Here is a 22514-nt window from a genome sequence, read left to right on the forward strand (position 1 = left end):
AAGATTACGCCAAGAGTGCGACGACGACTCATCCAGGAGGTCACAAAAGAACCTCGAAAAACATCCAAAGAACTGCAGGCCTCGCTGGCCTCAGTTAAGGTCAGTGTTCACGACTCCACTATAAGAAAGACACTGGCCAAAAATGGCATCCATGGGAGAGTTCCCAGGCGAAAACCACTGCTGTCACAAAAGAACACAAAGGCTTGTCTCCCATTTGCCAAAAAGCATTTTGATGATCCTCAAGACTTTTGGAGAAACATTCTGTGGACTGATGAGTCAAAAATTGAACTTTTTGGAAGGTGTGCAGCCCGTTACATCTGGCGTAAAAATGGCACAGCATTTGATAAAAAGAACATGATGCCAACAGTAAAGCATGGTGGTGGCAGTGTGATGGTCTGGGGCTGCTTTGCTGCCTCAAGACCAGGACAACTTGCTGTGATTGACGGAAAAATGAATTCTGCTGTTTACCAGAAGATCCTGAAGGAGAACGTCCGGTCATCAGTTTGTGCCCTCAAACTCAAGCGCTCTTGGATCATGCAGCAGGACAACGATCCGAAAAAAACACCAGCAAGTCCACCTCTGAATGGCTCAAAAAAAACAAAATTAAGGTTTTGGAGTGGCCAAGTCAAAGTCCGGATTTAAATCCAATTGAGATGCTGTGGTGTGACCTTAAACGGGCAGTTCATGCTAGAAAACCCTCCAATATGGCAGAGTTGAAACAATTCTACAAAGAAGAGTGGGCCAAAATTCCTCCACAGCGGTGTGTAAGACTCATCACCAATTATCGCAAACGCTTGATTTCAGTTATTGCTGCCAAGGGTGGCACAACTCGCTATTAGGTTCAGGGGGCAATTACTTTTTCACATAGGGCCAGATAGGTTTGGATTTTTTATTGTGCCTTAATGAATTGAATCATCATTTAGTTTGATGATCTGAAACCTTTGTATGTGGCGATATAGTATATAAAAGGCGTGTTACTCTAACAGTAAGATGTACCTACGTATTTGGGCTTACAACAGACGCACACTGCTTGTTAAACACAAAAAGGCACGCAGCAGTTCCTGTATGTCTAACAAGCAAGACCACCATGACTTATCCACCATTTAAATAGCAATACACCAGACACTGGTGAACCTGGCTTTTAAGGAAATGAGGATGACACTCCGATTGGTTTAATTCACATTACACCCATAACACACCTCTAATTAGTTAAGAGAACAACCTACAACTTATTTTTGCTCAGATTATGCAACAGTTAACTACTAGAAGTGGAGTTGAACAAACCCTAATTACACTTGTGTCATGCACTTTAGAGCATGCACTACAGACTGTTTAAATAAGGCCCAAAACATTCTAATCATCCACTTAAAGGTAGAATGAGTCAGATTTGTCGGTGCTGTGTGTAAACAGTTGGCCCCTCCATCCCAGATCAGCGAGAAAAAGAGAGTAGTGGTGGTCGTGCAATGAATAGAGGGAATGAAGAGAGCGGCTTTAAAGCAGAGAATCAGAGAAATAAAATCTTATTTTCGGTGTGTTTAAAAGCAGTTATGCTCTAAAGCACAATAACCACACATACACCTCCGCACAACCTTGCAGGAAGGTTCTGATTGCCAGATATTGCAGCCGAAACCTGTCTGCTGTCCCCACTCTGTGTGTGTGTGTGTGTGTGTGTGTGTGTGTGTGTGAGACACAGAGACCTGTCCTGCAGCTCTTTCTACACACAGCCAACGGCACAACTTGGCAAGTCTGTTCTTTTGATCTCATTTTATTAGGATACTACATCTGACATGACAAACGTTTTTTTTTTTTTAGCAGAACAGCAGTTTTAGTAACAATTTTAATTAACAGGATTGTCTAGTTCATAAAATAGATGGAGCTCATGTCTCTACTCTTGGACATCTTAGGCTAAAGCAGATTGGGTACATATATTTCTAAAAATGATCAGGTCCAATCAGATCTCTGAATTAACTTCTCAGGTCCATGACCCATGAAGCTAGAAAGAGCATATTAAAAGACAAAATTTAAAGCCAAATCTAAATTAAAACCTACTCCCAGTAATACTGGGACCAGCTGGAGATTCTGAAAAGATTCATTCACATTGACAGGTCCCTTAGGCAGAGCGTATGAATGAATATACCTGCTTATTGTGCCTGTATTTGAGGTAAAGAGCTGCTCAACTTAATGCTTGCCTTCATATCAGAAGCTGTTAATTTCCTGTTATGTGATGAAAGGATGTTCAAGGTCTTGTTTTGCTGCTATTCATTCCTAGTGCTTATTAAGTCTTATTTTTTAGACCCAAACCACCGATGCACATTGATAAAGGGCCGAGACGTGCAAGTGATGACAATGTATAGCCACAGCTGCATAATCATTCAGCCCTGTGCCCTCTAAAGCTCTCACTCATTGGATGTTTTGTGCTCTCATCATCGCGTGGCGACATCTCATAAATCAAACCTGACAAGCTTCTTCTTCTTAATGTCCAAATCTGTGGTTGTTACAAAAATGGTGTGATGAATGACAACCACTGAGACACAGTTCATTTTGACAACTACAGTTTTAGAAAAACAGATGGCAGAAAAATGCCACACACAACACCAAGACATCTCTCTATGCAAAGTATTGGGTTGGATGTTTCATACAGACAACCTATTTTTTTAGGCTTTTCTATGAACTAGTTAAATATCCAATTTAAAAGTATTTTGCTTATGTCAGTCAAGTAAGCAAGATCATTTATATTTGCAATTTGTTCTTCTCTTGGGCATTTCCGTTTTTATGCTACTTTATAATTCTATCTCCACTACAATTAAGAGGGAAATATTGTAATTTTGGACTCCACTTTGAAAGGACCCTGCATAATGAGGACCTTTACTTTTGCTGTAGTAAGTATTTGTTTGATAACAAATATAATATAATATACTTATACTTATATAATAATAATATATATACTATATAAAATACTTCATTGAAAATCTGAAGGGAGGACTTTTACTTGTGAGAGGAGTATTCATGTATTTTCTATTGTATCTTTTATTGTATCCTCAAGTGCCCTAACTGATGAAAGCTCTCCCCATACTCGTCACAGGGGTAAGGCTTTTGACCAGTCTGGATACGCTCATGATCCCTCAAGTGCTGTAAAGCAACAGAAAGTCTTCCCACACTGGTCATGGCTTTTCTCTAGTGTGGATATGTTGATGATCCTTCAAGTCCTGTAAGAGACGGAAACTCTTCCCACACTGGTCACAGAGGTAAGGCTTTCCTCCAGTGTGGATACGCTGATGATACGTCAAGAGCTGTAAACAACACAAACTCTTCCTACACTGGTGGGAAAGTACAATGATGATACCAGCACATTATGAGCTCCATGGTGTTTGCTGTATTTTAGAATATTCCAAAGCAAAGCAGTTGCTTTAAAACAGAACATATATTTCAGCTTGATCTATCATCTGGGAACAGGACACCCAACCCTGCCAGTGGTAGTGTCCTTCTGTTCAGTGAGTCTTGTGTGCATTATTACCTACCCACAGCCAGCAGTGGTTGGTAGTGGTTGATGTTTTTGGTGGTAAGAGGTGGACACATGCGGATGGCAAATGGTGGCAGCGGCAGACCAGACAGCAGGCCAGTCAGCAGGAACTTCAACTGGACTTCTTGCTGGTTGGATGATGGAGGAGGAGCCTCACCGGGTATCAAGGTCTGGCCTAGAGATAAAACCACATAAGTTAGTACTTAATTAATGGAATAGTTTAAAACTTGCTACAAGTACATGAAAAGTGTCCTTAAATGTCCTTCTCTCTTTTACTTTCTTGTAATTTAAGGAAGAAGAGTGAGGGCTGCATTTCCTTCATCTCAACCCAGGGCATACCATCTGCAATAAATCAATATTACAATTCTGTTTACTAAATTGCGTTGAAACAATCTATGTGACTGAAGCTATGTGTCCTGCAGGGTCCACTGGGTTTTGGTTTATCACAGAAAATAAGCTCTGTGGAAAACAAAAGTCTATGAAACTTAATGATACGGTTTTATTCAGCAACATAATCTTTCAAAATCAAATGAACCCCACTTTTATAATTTTTGAAGCGAAAACGCAATCGCCAGAAGCAAAACACGAACACCAAGCTATAAACAAACTACACCGGAGTCGTATGAGTTCATCGTCATCACCACTGAGCTCCAGAACAATTTAAAAAAAAAAAACTACAATTGTAAAATAGTATAAATTGATACATCTACAGGATGAAAAGTTAGAGTTAGAATAATTTGAAGGAGCTTCAGTATAAACAAAACTAGAGGGTGTAAAGGCAGACTCGTGAATGAATGAGTGTCCCTTTTCAGCCCAATGTCCCCTACAACCTACATAGTTTTGCAACCACCCTTTAATTCACGATAGCTTCGGTATTTACTGGTGTATTTTATGTTGTAGAACAAATCATGTAAATCTCTTAAGCTTGTGTTAACCACAGAATTGATTTCAACGACTAACCAAAAGCCCCTTCCAAAAACTCATTGGAACACTCATGGGAACTCAAAAACGCTAACTCGTTTTTGGACTCATTCCTCACTCTGTAAGGAATGTCCGATGAGGTAGCTTGCACCCATCCAAGTATTCAGTATTGTGCATTTGTTGATACTAGCGTGTCCAATATTATATTACGCATACATTAAAATGAGTCAAGCTGATCTACTTTACATGATATATGTCTGGCAGTTAAAAAAGTGTCTACATTAAGCGAAGATATCACACAAAAGGAAATGAAGCAAAACTTAAGGCACAAACTAAACAAACTCTGAACTAAAGGTACCCAAGAGCAACAACATCAACTACTGAACAGCATCCCACGGTAGCTCCTTCTACGTCTCCAGATGAGGCTGCATATACATGAGACACATGTGGCGTCCTAATTTTGTGCAGGTGTGAGTCATCCCACACTGAGTCCTGTGGCACACTGTCATTAGTACCCTGATGGAGGCACAAGTCAAATCATGTCAGAATAAACCTAATCTTCTGTATGGGGAGAGGTCAGATAGTCTGTGACTATCTCTTTTTCCCTCTTTTTTTCCCAGAATTGTATGTACCTATTTATAACCAGAGCTCATTAGCACTCTTGCAAATAAATCTTTTTACTCGGCCTTATTGATCTAATCCAAAGCTGTTCTTTGGCTGAAGTGGAAAAGCTCACAATTTGACTGCAGGCCAGCCAAAACAACAACCAGTATAGCTTGTTTCATTCAAGCTGTGGCGTCAGTTATCACAATGGGCACTTTTAAATGATCTAATAGATTTAATTGAGAGTTGAGACAATTACGCCTCAGACCCATGTTTTACACAGGAGTATTTATATGCTTTATCCAGTTAAATCTACTTTGCTGATTTCATTACACGCCTACTACCTGGAAGTCACCAGTTTTAACCATAGACACAAGCCCCAGGTCCTTTAGTATTTTCAAAGATCTAAACACACCGGAGTTTTACTGAGGCATGGATTCTGGTGGCAGTGCCACAAACAGGCAGTTAATAACTAAATTTTATACTTTCTAAATGGCTGCTCATCTCCCTTTGTGTATTTCTCTGCAGAGCTATAGGACAACCTCTGAGGATGCAACAACCTTGAAGTTATAATTGGTGCTGGTTGAGAAATCCATTTGGTTTTCATTTCATGCATCATAATATCCTTCTTTGCATTGGAAATTTTATGTCTCTCTGAATGACCGTCATTGCAGCTTGAAGATATAATAAAATGAGATAAGGACATAAGTCCAAACAAACCAATGCATTAATAAAAAAAAGAAAACCATGCATACAATAGAATAACATGTGCAGCAAATAAAAATATGCAATTAATGCAAATATGGTTTGAAAGGTGGCAGCATTCGCCTACAGTGACGAGGACTTCTCCTTTACTCGTCTATTGCCCTTCATGTGTCAGCCAATCAGCATCAGGTTTTAACAACAAGCCAGCTTTTCACAGAATTTCAGCAACCTGCAGGCCAATGACATTTTCCCTCATAACAAGAGCTTTAGTCAGCAACTGTCAGACAGAGCTGACTCAAGGCAGTAGCTCCAATCTCTGTGTTTGTGAGTGTGTGCCTGCATGCGTGTGTGTGTGTGTGTGTGTGTGTGTGTGTGTGTGTGTGTGTGTGTGTGTGTGTGTGTGTGTGCGTGTGTGTGATGGGAGAGACAGCAAAATCCTCCCCTCTTATGCCAGTATAACTACTATAGCTCCACTTCCCCAAGGCCTTCCACTCACTGGCAGTTTGACTCTCACTGAATACAACTGACAAACGTGAAAGAAAAAATAAATAAAGCCCAAAAAAGGATGAAGTTTAAAAAAAAAAAATCCTGCATTTTATTACTATTCTATACCCGCACTCATCTTTTGATAGGCAGCTCTGTTCTAAATCAACAGGGAGGTGAGAGAGAGGCTGAGGAAAGATAACTAGAGAGAGTGAGATGGAACCACACTATAAGGAAAAGAGTGAGATGGTAAAGAGACAAAAGTAAAAGAAGTAAAGGAAGGACCAAGCACTCATGAGACTTTGTGCAGACTGGGGGATAACGCTGGTCTGTGTAGTGCACAGCAGTCACACATTAAAGTGAAGGGGTACCCCAAGGCCCACACAACTGACTGAGGTACAATAAAACATAAGAAGGCTTGAACGCGCCCAAGCATTCACACATATGCAGTGTGTACACACACACACATACATGTCCTGTAGTTTTCACATCCTCTATGGAGCGCTACATGTGACAATGTGCCTTGGAAACACCAGCATGCTAACATGGTGTTGATGGTGATGTGTGAGCGTGTCGTACCGATCATGCTGTTGAGAGAGAGATCCTGAATCCTTTTCTGGTTTGGACCCAGTGGAGCCCCGCAAAATGAGATGGGGGAGTAGAGCGGTGAAAGACCCGAACTGACAGAGAGGGACAGAGACAAAATATGAATTAAATACATTTTGAAACCATGTCGCACACCCCTTAGTGAAACAAAGTGAATAGGGAGTGATAAATCAATATTTCTTGTGCGAAAGACGAATGTGAACTGCTTTTTAATAAATAACTACTCCAGGGGGAGACATTTGTTTAGGATGATATGTGCACCGATTCCTTTTATTGATTGGGTGCTGCTCAATAAAAAACAAAGATGATCCCTCAAAAAATTATGTTCATGACTGCTGCAGACTATGACGGAGCTTTGGGGGTTGATCTATAATTGAACAGGAACAGCAGAGTGAAATATCCCACTCTTAACAACTCATCTTCATTTACCTCTACATGCTCAACACACCGTGACAACAACACCTCGCATAGAGAATGTAACAGATATTATATTTCAAGACAGTATCAAGTATCAAACCTGGGCCAAACTATCTTTTGAGGATTTGTTTCAGCTTTCCTATAGGTTCACTGACCACTAAAATGTTAAGGCACAGGCACCAATTTATCAAATTAATGTCGCACCACAGACAACTGCCATTATCGCAATAGTCCTGAAATAGAAAGCCGACCTGTCTGAAACTTCAAGCAAATAAGTTCAGATAATTCACCACAAAGTAGCAAAAAGAAGATGCTCTTTAACTCTGTGCTGTAGATTTCTCTTGTTTGCCTAAAATAAATTCTGGTTTTGGTTTGCTCACAGGCAGACAAACCTCTCTCTGCCTCACACAGGAACTCAACTTAAGAGAGAAATACAAAACTGTCTCCTCGACAGCAGCGAGGGAGTGTTCCTTCAAAGTGAAGCAGGGCTCATCAACGATTGCTAAACTGTGCACCCCCTAGCTGCACTAGTCCCTAAGAAGCCTAAATTTAGCTCAGAGCATTATGTAGTGTAAGTCAGTTAAGTCACCTTACAAAGTGTTCAAACTTTTAACCATTACCTCTCCCCTGCCATTTCAGCCACTACCTAAAAAACTGTGATGTAGTTTTGCAGAATGATGTGTGTCTGTGTCTACCTAGGATTGGCAGCCTTGCCAGCGTGGGCTTTGAGCTCCCACAGCATGACTCTGCCGTCGCTGACCATTAGGGCAGCGTTGTTTTCGTTGACGGGGCAGATAGCCATGCGATATGGCCGGACTGTCTTGGTGATTCGGATGGCATCGCACTGAGAACGCAGGTCGTACACAAGTTCATGGACATTCTGCTCAGGATCTGAGGAGGAGAGGAGAAAAGTGATAAGAGTGACGAAAAGGCAGAGAGAGACGGCATGAGAGGGTGGGAGAGCGGAAAAGAGAAGAGACTGGTGGGAGATCAAAATCAAAGAGATGGAATCAGAGCGAATTGGTGAACACGTGAATGGATGGCGACACAAGCAAAGAGGAAAAAAAAGAGAAAATGTGGAAGAAGACATTGAGTGGAAGTTAATAATGAAGAAAATAGAGACAGAGAGGAAGGGAAGTAGATAAGAGTGAGAGAAAGTGAAATGGGAGACCGGCAAAGACAATTAAGTGTGAGAGGAGAGAAGAGGAGCAGAGATTTAAGGAGATAAGAAGAGAAGACAGGAAATAAGCGAATAAATGAGTGCGTAAGAGACTCACAAAAGAAAAATGAGTAGCATGGAAGAGGCAGTGAGGAGAATAAGAAAGGGAGGGAATGATCCGGTGAGACAATGGGCTCCCATTGGCCTATAACACTAAGCCAAAGATAAATGAGACAGTAAGAGGGTAAATGCCCACTGGAGCATAGAGAAAGGCTACAGGCTCTGACTGCAGCTCGGCTAAATAGATGATGGCGGGGTGGGAACAGCACGGGAGTGGTTTGTGAGCGAGGACAGGACAGCAAGCGTGCGTCTGTGTGAGGAGGTTTCATACCTGCTGCTTCCTCTGGAGTGGTAGTGGAGCGACACACTCGGAGGGTGATACACCCGTTCTCATGGAGACAGTACAGGGCGTCCCGCTGAGCGCAGGGAATCACCTACACAGAGAGTCAGGGAAACAGGTGATGATCAAGTTTGTCAGCGGTCTTTTGAGGACTTAAGTGTTGAACAGGTGGCACTAATATATCTGTTCCACATTTCCAGTTAGTCACTTTCAATTTTGAGCATCATCTCATTTCATGTGATCATTCTGACTGGTTCCCCACCCCATCCATTAGAGTGATAAATTCTGTATTGGATTAAATGCACAGCTACTCTATGTGTGCCTGCAAACTGGCAACTCTGTGTAAATGTGTGTATGTGCCAGATCTGACAGTGTGTAGTACAGATGTGCATGTGTCTATGTTTCCCTGTTTTTCTTTGGTCTCTTTGATCTTGTTCACTGCAGTCTGGACTTTAGCTGAAGCTGTGTCATCAGTCATGCAAATTGGCTGTGTGGCAAGCACTTTATAACACTTAGAGAAGGGAGGCGTTGGCCAGGCAGAGTCTAGACAACTGAGTAATACCCCTCTACTCCTGCTGTGTGACTTTAGATCTTACATCTTGACAACAAAGGATTCTTCTCCACCTTTGTGCTGTTTAGCCATTTCATATGTTTATCAAAAGAAAATCACTGACAACCCAAGAAAAGTATGATTTATGGAAGTACAATAAAATATTGATCAGGACACAATTTTACAAGCACAGAAAATGTCAATTGACAGTAGTGATAAACTGAAGAACAGTAAACTGGTCCATCCATGTACAATTAGTGTCAAGGTCATACATTTCAAAGGCTTTATTGTGGCTCAAATAAAGTAGAACTACCACAGTGAAAACCGTGAGATTTACTCAATGAGATGTCAAGCCGCCACAAGGGTAATTCTTTCACGGACAGACACAGAGTTGGGAGTGAGTGCAGCGTGAACAGTGTGGCATTAAGAGACAGTTTCTGTTCCAGTACGGGCTCTGCAACCATGACAAATCCTCTATCTAATACCTCCACAGCATTCATCAATTTTCAATTAGAAATCCAGAGTCTAAAAGAAGGGAATTGGCACATAAAGGTCACCTGGTGCTGCTGAATGTGACTACTGAAAGGAACAACAAGACAGATAATATGGAGTACTGGTGTGATTTTTTTTGTTGTAGCTAAGGACCGCAAGGCCCTGCTGTGCAGTTGTCAGACCTTGATGAGGTGAGTATTGGGAGAGAGGAAGAAAAGTGGAGAACTTTATCATTCGTGGCAAGTGAAATTGGCTGTCTAGAAGAATCATCCATAAAAATAAAAAAAAAAAGTCTTTTTGATTTTGCTAAAGCTGTTCAGTATTGCAATAAAAGTAGAAACTGTGCACCAGGTTCATTTAAGGAATCCTTTTATTTGTCTCACCTGGACCAACTAAGATGTCACTGCAAACATTTTGCAAGTCGTCTTTGTCTGTAGCCTACAAATGCTGAGAGCTGACAGAATTCTGACTGTGAAAAAGTCATGCAATTTGCAAATCAGTAACCTCACTTCAACTAAAAACTAGGTTAACTCTTTTTAGGCTCCTGATTTTCACAGGCTTTGATTCTTTCAAGCTTGACTGAGATTCTTTTCACACAGAATTTGTTTTATATGCATGCAGTGCCTCACCTGAATGAAGGGCACCCCGGAGCGCTCGATGGCTACCACACCCACCGTCTGGCTGAGCTCCAGGTCCAGGATGAGGATCTCTCTGGGATAAAGCAGCAGCATGTGGTTCCTCTTGGATGGCAGGTAGGACAGTTGAAGACAGTCGTTCAACGTCACCGCCTCCGCACTACAGTGGCACATAGCAGAGGAAGGATGGGAATTTACACAAGGTAGGGAATTCATTTCAGTGTCAGGTAATAACGTGTTTGGAGAAGCAAAAAAGTACATTTTAATGACGAGAAATAAAAGTCTACATAACAGGATGTATTGCCAAGTCTTCTTCGGCAGACACAGCGCCAAAGATATGATGAGAATACATGCAGTGATATATGCAAATATTATGTACACCAATGAGATGATGGACAAGACAAGAAAAACTCATTTCTGAGATCAACTTGATCTTTATTCATGTCTCCCCATACAGAAGACTGAATAAATTAGTTATTACTGCTGTGGTCTCTATGAGTCACAGGCAAACGAGGGAGAACTTAAAAGTGAATTTGTACTAATGATGGGAGGCTACTGAATTAAGCAGGTATTGGCAGCATCAGACAAAAATCCCTTCCATTATTTTGACAGTCCTAAAAATGTTAAACTGTCTGTTTGCTGTAACTTCTTTCATATGCGTTTAAATTAAATGCAGGCAGCAGCAAATCCATGGCAGCAGCCAGGTTTGATCACTCCATATGACAACAAAAGACTCACAAATACTTGGCAGTCAGGAAGAAACAGGGGGCGGATTTTCAAGCAATCTATGAGCAGTTCTGAAGCCATAACTCATCCCTACAGCTTAATTCCTCCAGGTCACCATGTGATCAAATAAGGGAGAGACTAAGTTTATAACACAATGGAGATCATTATCATCTTGGGGAAAGCATAACAGATAAAATTGACTCAATACGGGAACCTTTAGGAGCTGCTGCTCTAAATCACACTGATACCAGCTTCCTGAAGCCAGTCGAGGCAGAGTCAGGGGCTGAAATGTCTGAGGCATCAAAGGCAAGACATCAGAAAAAGACGTCTGTGTCTTAGATGCAAAAAAGAAGGCAACAGATCTTCAGACAGTAAGAGCAAACACAGAAAAAGGGAAGAAACGTCCATTAACCCCAAACCCTCCCAAAATATTCAGCGGTCCAATTTTCAAAACATCACATACTCCTCACATCTCTCTCTATCTTTGCTGCAGCCATCATGTCTTATTCTCAGCAGTCAGTGGATCATAAACACTTAAATTGCCACATTTACACATGCACAAACACAAAAAGTGCATGAGTTGTGCAAGGTGTGTTTGATAACACAGGACACTACCTCAGACGACTGAGGTTTCGATGAGCTCTCGATTAATATTGTCCAATGATGTTAAATAAGACACAAATGACCCAGTAGACATCTAAATCAAATACAGTATCAAATACATTATGTACTCTCTTCAGCTTGAGCTTCTGGTGTCTAGACAATACAGAACAAACTTACACAGCTTGACACTGGCGGGCAGTGGTGCATAAATCATAACTTTGGCTTGGATTTGCATATGAGCACCAAATGTGTGCATAATTATGTTTTATAACTCAAGCCCCCCAGTCTTGGCTAAGAGAAGACCAGCAGCAGCTGGAAAAGGCAGTGGGGACAAAAAAGATGAAACTAAACTTCAGACTCTCATAAATCACCACATCACAGACAGACAAAAATCCTCTTACAACAAAAAACTTAGTAAACCTATGTATCAGATATAGAGAGCCTTTGAATTAAACATTTAACGCTCAATATCCCTAAATATGTATTTAAAGTTATGATCCTTATCATTTTCATGAAATCAAACCCCATTGTTGATACCATATATGAACTTTGAACCATTCAACAGCCCTCTAATGTATTGACATTCAGAAATCACATCTACACACACAAGACATTCACAGGAAACAATACATGTATGTATGTTACCAATGTTTTGTTTGTTGTTCACTGACGATTCACAGGGTTGCTTTTATTGTGAAGGGGTCATGGGAAACGCAATGTATTTGTCAGAGTGGTAAGCAATCATTCCTCAAATGTGTGTACAAAACAAGACCACAGTCATTTTCTATATTCTTATTTTTTAAATCACTGGATCGTGAAGGATCATCTACAGTGACCGGTGACAGTGTGCAGGCAAAAGGCTACAAGCCCCCAACTTTGGAGAAAATGTCTGTGTGCAGCATGAATTCAGATTGCAGTTGTTCACAGCATGATGAAAAAAGGCTTATTATTGACTGACTTATCAAAAAAATTGATATGCGATGCATACAGCTTGTGCTACTATAACTGCGTGGCTTTCTTCGGTGGCATTACTAACGTACAGGTCAACAAATTTGCATAGCTAACGTATTGTCTGAGCTGTGAATCAGTCACTCATAGGGGTGTGTCCTTGGGAAAAGAATTAGTGAAAGAACAGCACTTTTTATTGCAGTTTTAAATCCAAAACTCTGGAGCAGGTTAGATTTGCAGCACAAGTTACCATGACGATCTAGCCAGGATAAAAGCGAGCCACCGTCATGACACTGAACGCATTAGTCTTACTTCATAATACACCTCTGGAGGAGTGTTTTTTGCCGCCAGAATTCTGGGGCCTGTAGCATTAAACCTCAGGATTATAACTTTAATATCATCATAAATAATTTCTGTTCTTAAAGTTTGCCTAATATTAAAGTCATAAATATTAAAATTCTAACAATTTAGGAAAAGAAAAGGTAGCTTATCCATGTGTATTTGTGTGTTTCTGTACTTCTGGATCACACAGGCATGCCGGAGTGTGAGCATGAAGACCATTTCTGTCATCTTGACAAATCTGTGTTGGCTAACAACCAGATTAATGGCCACCTGATGAGACACTAATGTGCATGATAAAGTACTGTATTCAGTGAGTTTCTGATAACAGTTGGGGCGAGTACAGTCTCGTTTAAATCGCTCATCTATCAAACACAGGCAGACAGAGAGATACTGTAACACTGGACATGATAAACACCCAAAACTGACATACAAATGTTGACTGGAAGAATACAGCAGGCGAGGGAAGAAGGCGTCACATACCAATAGAAGACACATAGACTGAAATGGACACAACGAGGTAGGAAAGAGAGAGAGAACAAAGACAAGTAAGATTAATGGAGTGTTTGTTATTACAGCTGATTGGGTGGGAGGACAGACAGACCAGGGTGCTGCTGCTATAAATAAGCCTGTTTGACAGTCAAAACCACTGAGGCAGGAAGCTGGCAACACATGAAACAAGCCTTTGGTTATTGATCTGCCACAACCTTTTGTAAAGTAATGCCTTACACAGTTTTATAAGTTTGTCACTTAATGCCATGAATATTAGGTTGGCCAATACTTCTTACGTGTTTCAGTGTTGAAAAGTAACATAGTAAATCTGCCAAATGATCAAATCTTTCTCTATTTGTCAGGGGAAAAAAGGCCCTTGATTTCCTGAGACTTGACTTGATTTAGCACCAAATCTAGGCTTAACTGATGCAACACTTTTAACACCAAACATGCTTAAATTTGAGCTTGGTCAGATCGATAAATGTCTTTTTCTGTGACAGAAAAAAGGGTCAGGTGTAAACTAACCTCTCCAACGAGAGAAGCACAAACAAGCTTTTCCATGCAAGTCAAGCATAAAATGAAAACAATAAAAATCCAATAATATTCTCCCATATCAGAGCCTGTTATTTCATGCTGTTACAGAAACATAATTACTGGTAAGTCCTGGCAAATAAGTCATTCCTCCAAAACAGGCAAGCTATCACTATTCACTTTCAACAAGCCAGCTAACTTGGTAAAACTTGGTAAATAAAGGGGGAAGAGAAGCACAAGCTTCAGAAAAAGATAAACTGAATAACAAACAGCGCTGAGCGGCAGCATTTCAACACACCACGATACTGATCCAACCTGTTGAGAGCTCATTCAAATAAATGGCATTGTTGTAATGCGCTCCATTGACTGCATCTTTTACACTAATATTTATGGGATGCAAACACTGATAATCAAGCAAGACAGCGGTTGTCCGTCATCAGAGGACCTAACATCATTAACGCATGCTGACAAGTGCAGATTCTCTACAGGTCAAGGCCTTATACAGCTAAAGATGTCCTGGCCTGATGAAATCATCTCTTAGAACTCTGCTTGCATAAAACTCCACTGAGTTCACCATTAGCAATGTCCCTTAGTCCCAGCTGATGGAGTAAGACTGCAAGGGACTGATATATGGGCAAGCGTCTGACAGATTTTAGAATTTGTGAAATCATGAAATAGATGTACACTCGGGTATTAGGTACACCTTGCTAAAAGTGATGCAGTATAATACACCCAGCCCAACAATAAATCCCACCTTCACGAAGGTTATAATGTAGTAATTTACAGAGGTTCGGCTGTATAGTGATTTTGGAGGTTGTGGCAATGTGTTATTCTGGCAGGTGTTTCTATTATTTTGTCCAACCTGTTTATAACAATGAGGGTAAGTAAATGACATGCAATACCATTCAACAGTGTATTCTAAAATACAGTTATGTATGTAAAGTCTGGCTCTTACGTGGGTTTTTCATTGGTGATGAGCACTTTGACCTTGTTGAGGGCCTTCTTGGCGCCAGTAGGAGCCGGAGCAGCAGCGGGCGCAGGCTTGGTGTGGGCGGGGCTTGCATGAGGGCTAGCGATGTAGACTTTTTTGCCAGTACTGCCTGGTGGTTTGGAGTGGGAAAAGTCTGTGATAAAGACTATTCCCTCGCTGGTAAGCACTGCCAAGAGAGATCGGAAAAACATTACTTTTTCTGCTTTTTCCAAAAAAGCAGTCAAGTAATGAAAATTAAATACAGACAGTTCAACAGTTAGCATAATTGCCATGCATCTCCCTCAGAGGTCTGACACAAGATATACAAAGGCACAGTGTTGAATCTCATTGTATACTGAGCTTGATGAAGGGTAAAGAGCTCCAGCAACAGCATCAATACATAACACATGTATGTGGGCGAGAAAGTGAAACTATGAATAAACAAAGGCTGAGTCAAATTTTTGGGCAGCGTGCTGTTCACCTACATGCCATGTTGGAGGGGTCAAAGGGGTCAAAAGAAAAAGAGAGGATGTTCTCAGCATAACTCTTCTTCCACAGCTTGGTGCCCGTGTCTCCGTTCCACAGAACAATGTAGTTGGGAGGATGGATGGCTAACAGCAGATCACGAGACGCATCCTGATTCCATAACCACTCCAAGTCTGGAGAAAGAGAAGAAGACAGAGAGGACAATGTGGCAATGAAGAAGATGGAGGCATAGTGTGCGCCAGGAGGAAAGACAGAGAATGACAGTAAGAGCATCTTAATGAAAACAAATAGCCAAGAAAAGAGGAGCTGTTCAAAGTTTCTTCTTGCCAGAGCAATGTCCCCTTCCTTTACACAGCTGAAGAACAAAGAATCAATACGAGCCTGCATGGGTGGGAGAGGGAGGGCGGTCTCTGGACAGGACTCCAGACTGCACCCATTTTTTGTGAGTGTGCGACTTGAAATTTCAAGTGGTCGCATTCGTGCGAGTGCATGATAATCCACCAGCACTCGGTGCCCTACGCACAGCGCTTGATGGGCGTGTACATTGCGGTGCGGAGATGATGCACGCCGTAGAACTTTACAAAGCATACATTACATTTAGCTGGTCCTGTGTTCCAAAAATGAAGCAAACTATAGCTGAATATCTATTTGTTTTTAATTCGAGTCAGAAGATACACATGATGAAAGTGCATCAGGGAGAGGGTGACTGAGACAGTGAGGAAGAAAAAGCAACACTAAACCACAACGGCACAGTGGTGTAAAAATACTCAGATCTTATTCTTAGGTAAAAGTAGTAATGCCACACTATGGTAAATCATGCCAAGATGGCGCCGGTGATGCAGCAGCCTGTTACGTGCAGCTCCGTAGTTTTCTGTTATTAGTGTGTGTCTTTAGTGTGTTTTAGTGTGTGTTGTACCGATTCCAGGTTGTAGGTTTTAGTTTTGCTAGTGTCTTAGAGGTAGTACAGTGAGAATGGAGTGGATAAGACCTCTGTTAGTATGCCTAATACTGGGAAGACTTCTCCACACAGAGCAGCAGAACCAGCCGGCTATTGTTTACACACAGCGGGAGTTACTAGACCTCGCTCCATCCTCCAATCTTGTCGGGACGAGACACAACATTCCGGCGGAGTTGGTGCGGAGGAGACGCCGGGGAACACGAGCCGGATTAAAAAGGTAAAGTAAAAGTGCATTAAAAATGTTACTTTGGTAAAAGTTCAACAGTATTAGCATCAAACTATACTTGTAACACCAAAAGTGTATGTACTTATTATGCAGCATTTTATTTCATTTCAGAATAATATGCAGATAATTGTATTATAATTATTGATGCATTAATGAGTTCCGTTTTTCATACTGTTCATCAGATTCTGCAAAGTAACCAAAGCTGACAGATAAATGTAGTGGAGTACAAAGCACAATATTTGCCTCTGAGATCTAGTTGAGTAGAAGCATAAAGGTATTAAGACTAGAAAATAGAAATACTTAAGGACAAGTATCCCAAATTAGTACTTAAGTACAGTGCTAGAGTAAATGTACTGCTAACGCAGGTGGTTGCCGTTTTCTTTTCAAATTAGTAGAAGATAACCTATTATGTCAGCCACTGCTCGTGGCAGAAAAACTGTAATCTGTAATCTTTACATCAGTGCAAAACTAAGCTATGAAAATTAAGACAACTATTCATCAGCATGCAAGGTCATTGATTAATACCATGCTATACCAAGACATGTGCGCCACCAAATCATGCGCTGATGCGACCAAATGACAAAGTGCTACAGGTGGAAAAGTTAGTCTGGGAGATGTCTTACCCTGGATGGGTTTGGAGTGCTCCTGGATCTCACAATGGGCCGTGCCGCTGACCACATCCCACACTATGATTTTTCCCGAGGCATCCCCTGAAGCCAGCCGCAGGCAGTAGGGAGAGCTCAAGTTGTGGTAGTAGTTCTCCCTGGACCATTTTACCTACCAAACACAAAACACATGCTGAGTGTCAGCCAGTCTTCCACATTCTGCCATTTGTGAAAGGAAAGTAAACAACAGCTGACGGTAATAACATTGATCTGAAACAGAAGATGATGATTTTCTCTAATTACACGATGGATGCAAAGATCTTCTGGTAAAACTGTGGACCTGTCCAGGACAAGTCGTATATAAATGCTTTAGTGACTTTTATAATAACTAATAACTAGTCCCTATAAATGTGGGCTTAGGGGAAAGTTCATGCAGAAAATTGAAGAAATAAGTCAATACAAGCTCTTTACTTTAAAGCGAAATGATTCTATGAATAATTTGGCATTTAAATAATTGACTGTGTCTGTGTATTTGTTCCTGAATGGGCATGCCATTTACTGTGGCTACTATTTCTTTCTTTTTTTTCCCCCCAATATGCTTTTTTGTGTCAGGCTTGGTGGTGAAGAATGAACCGCTCCTGTGGCTGCGGTGCTTTACAAGATTAAAGAGTGCTTTGGAGTGAGGAATGAGAGCCTCAGATTGAGCCCAGGCACTGATAATCACTGTAGAATTTATTGCCCATTATTTACCCTTCTACTAAACACACAAACACACACACACACACACACACAATAGGGCTTTCCATCAGTGCAGGAGCACCTTCTATCAGTGTTCTGGTGTTGGCTTGCACAGTGAAGTAAAGCCGAATCTGTCTGCCAGAGAGGGGTGACGACAACTGACTGTAGTTCAAGGTCACACAATGCCAACGTTAACACATATTACTCCATCAGCAGGTTTGTTTGTATTTCAGATGTGAGACACAACATTAGCAAGAAACTGACATATTTAAGAAAGTACATACATAAATGCAGATTTTAAGTGCAACAGGTAAGATTTATGTATTTGCTTCCAAGAATCCTGTATTCAGTACAACACTTTTTGTGATTAAGAAAAAACAAAAAAGGAAGTGAAACATGTGCCCTGAAGCAGAAAGTCTTCATCCAATGTATTCTATTCACATTTATCAGACCAAACTGTCTTATTAATTCATTAATCTAAAGTTAAAGTTAAAATTAGTTTAGTTTCTCAAAAAGCTGAGCATATATCAAATTCTACTTTGTGTCCTATGTGGGAGAGTTGCAACTATTATTATTATATTATATTCTGCTATTTAATTTTTCTAATTCTTAACTGTGTGCTTTTATTCTTTTTGTCTGTCCCTTTGAGCTGCTGTAACAGCAAAGTTTCCCCACTGAGGGATCAATAAACAAATATCTACAAATATCTATCTATGAAGTGATAAGTCTGACAACATTTTTTATTATTAAAATAAAATTGCCATTTCCAGCTTCTCACTCTGGAAGATTTGCTGATTTTCTTGCCAGTCAGTGAGAGTCCATTGGGCTTTGGATGGTTGGACATCACTTTGGGCTCTTGGAAACTATGACGTATGGCATTCTTTACAATTGTTAAAAATGGCCGAGTGGTTAAAAACAAAGGAAAAAATAAAATAATCCTTAGTTGCAGGCTTACTATGGAGATAAGCAATTGAAAAGATGAAAAAAGTAAACTCACCTTGACAACATTAGCTTTGTGCCTCTCCAACACCTGGATGGTCTGGGCCGTCTTCGGATCGATGATGAGAATACTGGAGTGACATCCCTGAGCTATCAGCCCCTGCCAACCCCTGCAGTAAATGAAAGCCAGAGAGAGTGATAGGAAGAGGAAGGTCACTTTGCCTAACATGGGTCTGAACACCCTCTCCTGTAGTATCACTTGAAAGCTTTGTCAGCATTATAACTGCTTACAACTCCATCTATACTTATCTGCGTATTTCAGTGTGCATACGTCTGCGGCTCGACCACATTCAGCCTGCACATGTATCACTACTAAATTGTACATTAAAATTTTGAAACTCCATTATGAGCTACACTTTCTACACTTCTTTTTTCTACACTTTTGAATTCTGGTGCAAAAAATAACGGAAAAAGAAGAAGCAGCTGAAGGTGATGAAGACACTACTTATTAAAACTAATAATCACTGAACAAACAACTTAACATTGGGCATTTAATTCACATGCTGTCTGCCTGCATGACGTAAATAACATCCTGAATATTACAATGAAAGTGTTTGTATTAAAGAGGATTAAAGCAAAGACACTCTGGCCGTTTTTTGAGTGAGTTTTATCACAGACCAGGAGATAACTTCAGTAAGTCTCTGCTGGGAGAAGATCAGGCCCTGAAAAATGTCACATCACATCACATCACATGACATGACATGATATGACATGCCCTACATGTTTCTGCTTTCGTGAGAAGAATCTCCATTATCAGCGTCAGTTAAAACTGGCATCTTTCTAGGAAGCTACGAGCGGACAAATATAATGAAACAATGCCATTAGCAGCACGTAAACATCTATGACTAAATAGACAAGCTACAAAATAATGCTAACGGCAGCGGTGCAGTACTCACCAATCAACAGCGGTTTTATTCTGCAAATTGAGAGTGCCAGTCAGCGTCCGAGCGGCGAGTTTGATGTTGACAGTGTACGGAATCATTATTGTTGGTCAGTATTTACGCTACATTAATATTTGTCGATCAAAAGCCGCTACAATTGATTAGCTTGTGTAGCTCGGCTCTAATGAGAACATTAACAGGAAGTGAAATGGCGTCTCTAAGTGAGACACCGTGTGGAAACAAGTCCCACAGCAACAAGGTTCCACCATTTGATATGTCGTCAAGGCGGAACCAAAAATGTTGAAGAAGATAAATTCTCCAAAAAACAAAGAAATTGTTATTGTGTAATTGTATAATAGCATTTTAGACTACACTGTTATTATCTTGAATCAACAAATGCAGCAACAGTTAAGTTTCAATTTATGTTTTTGAGTTAATTTACTCTCCCTTAGAATGTATTGGTGAGGTGAAAATATGTAATTTAGACAGACTGGCAGCACTTGTCAATGAAAATAAAATGTTTAATGATAATAAAATAAAAAAATAAATAATACAAATATTATTACATTTAATATGCCAAATGCTCTCTCTTCAAATATTATATTAGCCATCACATTTTTAGAAATATTGACTCCAATACTAATTTTCTAATTAATTACTAATACTAATTAATTCTTTCAACAGAAATTACTCATTTAGTTCAAAAGTGTGGTTTATTCCATCATTTCAAGTTGTGTAATAGCTTGTTACATTTTTTAACATTATCCACTGATAAACAAGCACAGACTGAGCTTTCATTATAATCTGTCCCCTGTGTGATTGCCACCAGACAATGATGATCTCAGGCCCACTGGCTGCATAAGAGTCTGAAATACTGGAGAGACCTCTTTGTGGTTGTGTATCCTGCAAGGAGCAGTGTCCGCAGGAAGGTGGTGATGTCATATTTTAGTCTGGTGGGCCTGGAAGCAGCACACAAGAGAGAGCAGTGAATGGCTTTTGGCCACCACAGCTGTGCAACTTAAATATAAATGACCCAAAATAACTGTTGGCAGTTCAGATCATCAGACTCATTCTGCCTTCTATTTGGTGGCACTTTCTCCCTGCAGTGACCCAAGCTGGCTCACAGCTATGACTCCGGGGAAAGAACAACCCCCTGACTTGGATGATTCTGATAAGGGGGAGAGACACTGAACTCACATGCCTGAATGAAAACCAATACACTTTGGTTGGAATTTTTCTAGACAATGGCAGACTATGACAATCTGGCAGACCTTAGCCTTCAAGTTTACGCTTGTCTCTTCTGGGTGAACTGAGGCAAGGTTTGCAGAACAACGCCAAAAACGTGTTTAGAGTCAAAGACGACATGAAATTGAAAGTGTAGAAAAATAAATACATACATTGGACCTGGACAGAGAGTTTATCTGTTATTGTTCAGTGACCTTGTGAAATATTTTCTATAGATGACAGCACTTGTGCTGATTTTTCATTAAACCTAGATATGACTTTTGAGAGGAATGTATTTTTTTATTTCATATTTTTCCACCTACTGACTGCAACCTCACACAAGACACATTTCCACAGCAACAATGGGCCACATGTCTCTCATTTGTAGAGACATTGTAGTAGAGACACTGACATGGGATGTGAAAAAAATGTTTTGGTCAAAAGCTTTTCTAAGCCGAGGCAGTTATTCAATGCATTTCCATCAACATATCATAACATATTGATTTCTGCACTCAATGGTATTACATCTTTCGCTCCTCAAATGCTCTTATAATTGGAGATTTAACCCCTTGCAGCACGTGTATTAATGCAAACAAATGATAATGGGAGAGTGTAATTTTATTATTTTTAAAGTTGGAACAAGGAGACACATTATCAAATATCAATCAGCATGTGAGAGGGATCAACAAAAGCTCCTGACTGAAATACTTGACGAGGCCTATAGGGAGTCTGGATCACACGATGCTCTGACATAACATTGACGTTACAATACAAATATAATCAGATTCTTAGTAAGCAGGTGAGCAGTCTCACAGAAAGAGAGAACTGTGCAACAGAGCAGATATATTGCTTTCACGACAGCTTAAAAGTTTACAGGATGAAAAGGCAATCAGTAGGATTTGTTTTGCTTCTGGGCATGTGGTTACAGATCCTAAACATATAAATGGTAATTATGCCCTTTATATGGGCATTTAAGCCCCACTGCACCTCCAAATTGCAACTAAAAAAACTTCCAGTATTTTGTCACTATTATTAGGTTTTCAATGCAAGAGCTATGACTTTTGGGCATCTGGGCTCCATGTACAAAGTAGATGTGGATGGAAGTCTGTAGATTTACCAAAGTCATCCTTGTCAGCTATTCTATTTTCAAAACCTGAATCAGCGCCAACACAAATCATGAATGAAATGAATACACTTAAGGGACAACATTTATGGTTCCCTGACAAATCAAGTGGGTGTTGGAAGTCACAGATACCTCAATACACATTTTGTAATAAGCACAGTTTCACCACAGGTC

General features: G+C 40.4%; 1 protein-coding gene across 1 annotated transcript in view; it reads right to left on the bottom strand.

Annotated features, from left to right (window-relative positions):
* The window catches only part of wdr11 (WD repeat domain 11), a 51359-nt gene extending 31177 nt beyond the window's left edge, over nucleotides 1-20182 (bottom strand). Inside the window, exons 1-10 of the mRNA XM_070841067.1 lie at nucleotides 20009-20182; nucleotides 19111-19222; nucleotides 17394-17547; nucleotides 15586-15759; nucleotides 15086-15287; nucleotides 10486-10651; nucleotides 8806-8908; nucleotides 7951-8146; nucleotides 6812-6912; nucleotides 3519-3695 (exon numbers count right to left, since the gene is read on the bottom strand). Coding sequence (XP_070697168.1) covers nucleotides 3519-3695; nucleotides 6812-6912; nucleotides 7951-8146; nucleotides 8806-8908; nucleotides 10486-10651; nucleotides 15086-15287; nucleotides 15586-15759; nucleotides 17394-17547; nucleotides 19111-19222; nucleotides 20009-20094 — 1471 coding nt within the window. The 5' untranslated portion in view covers nucleotides 20095-20182. The remainder of the gene's footprint in view (nucleotides 1-3518; nucleotides 3696-6811; nucleotides 6913-7950; nucleotides 8147-8805; nucleotides 8909-10485; nucleotides 10652-15085; nucleotides 15288-15585; nucleotides 15760-17393; nucleotides 17548-19110; nucleotides 19223-20008) is intronic.
* Between the last annotated feature and the right edge of the window lie 2332 nt (nucleotides 20183-22514).

This window comes from Pempheris klunzingeri, chromosome 12 (genome assembly GCF_042242105.1).
Source record: "Pempheris klunzingeri isolate RE-2024b chromosome 12, fPemKlu1.hap1, whole genome shotgun sequence".
Classification (NCBI taxonomy): Eukaryota; Metazoa; Chordata; class Actinopteri; order Acropomatiformes; family Pempheridae; genus Pempheris; species Pempheris klunzingeri.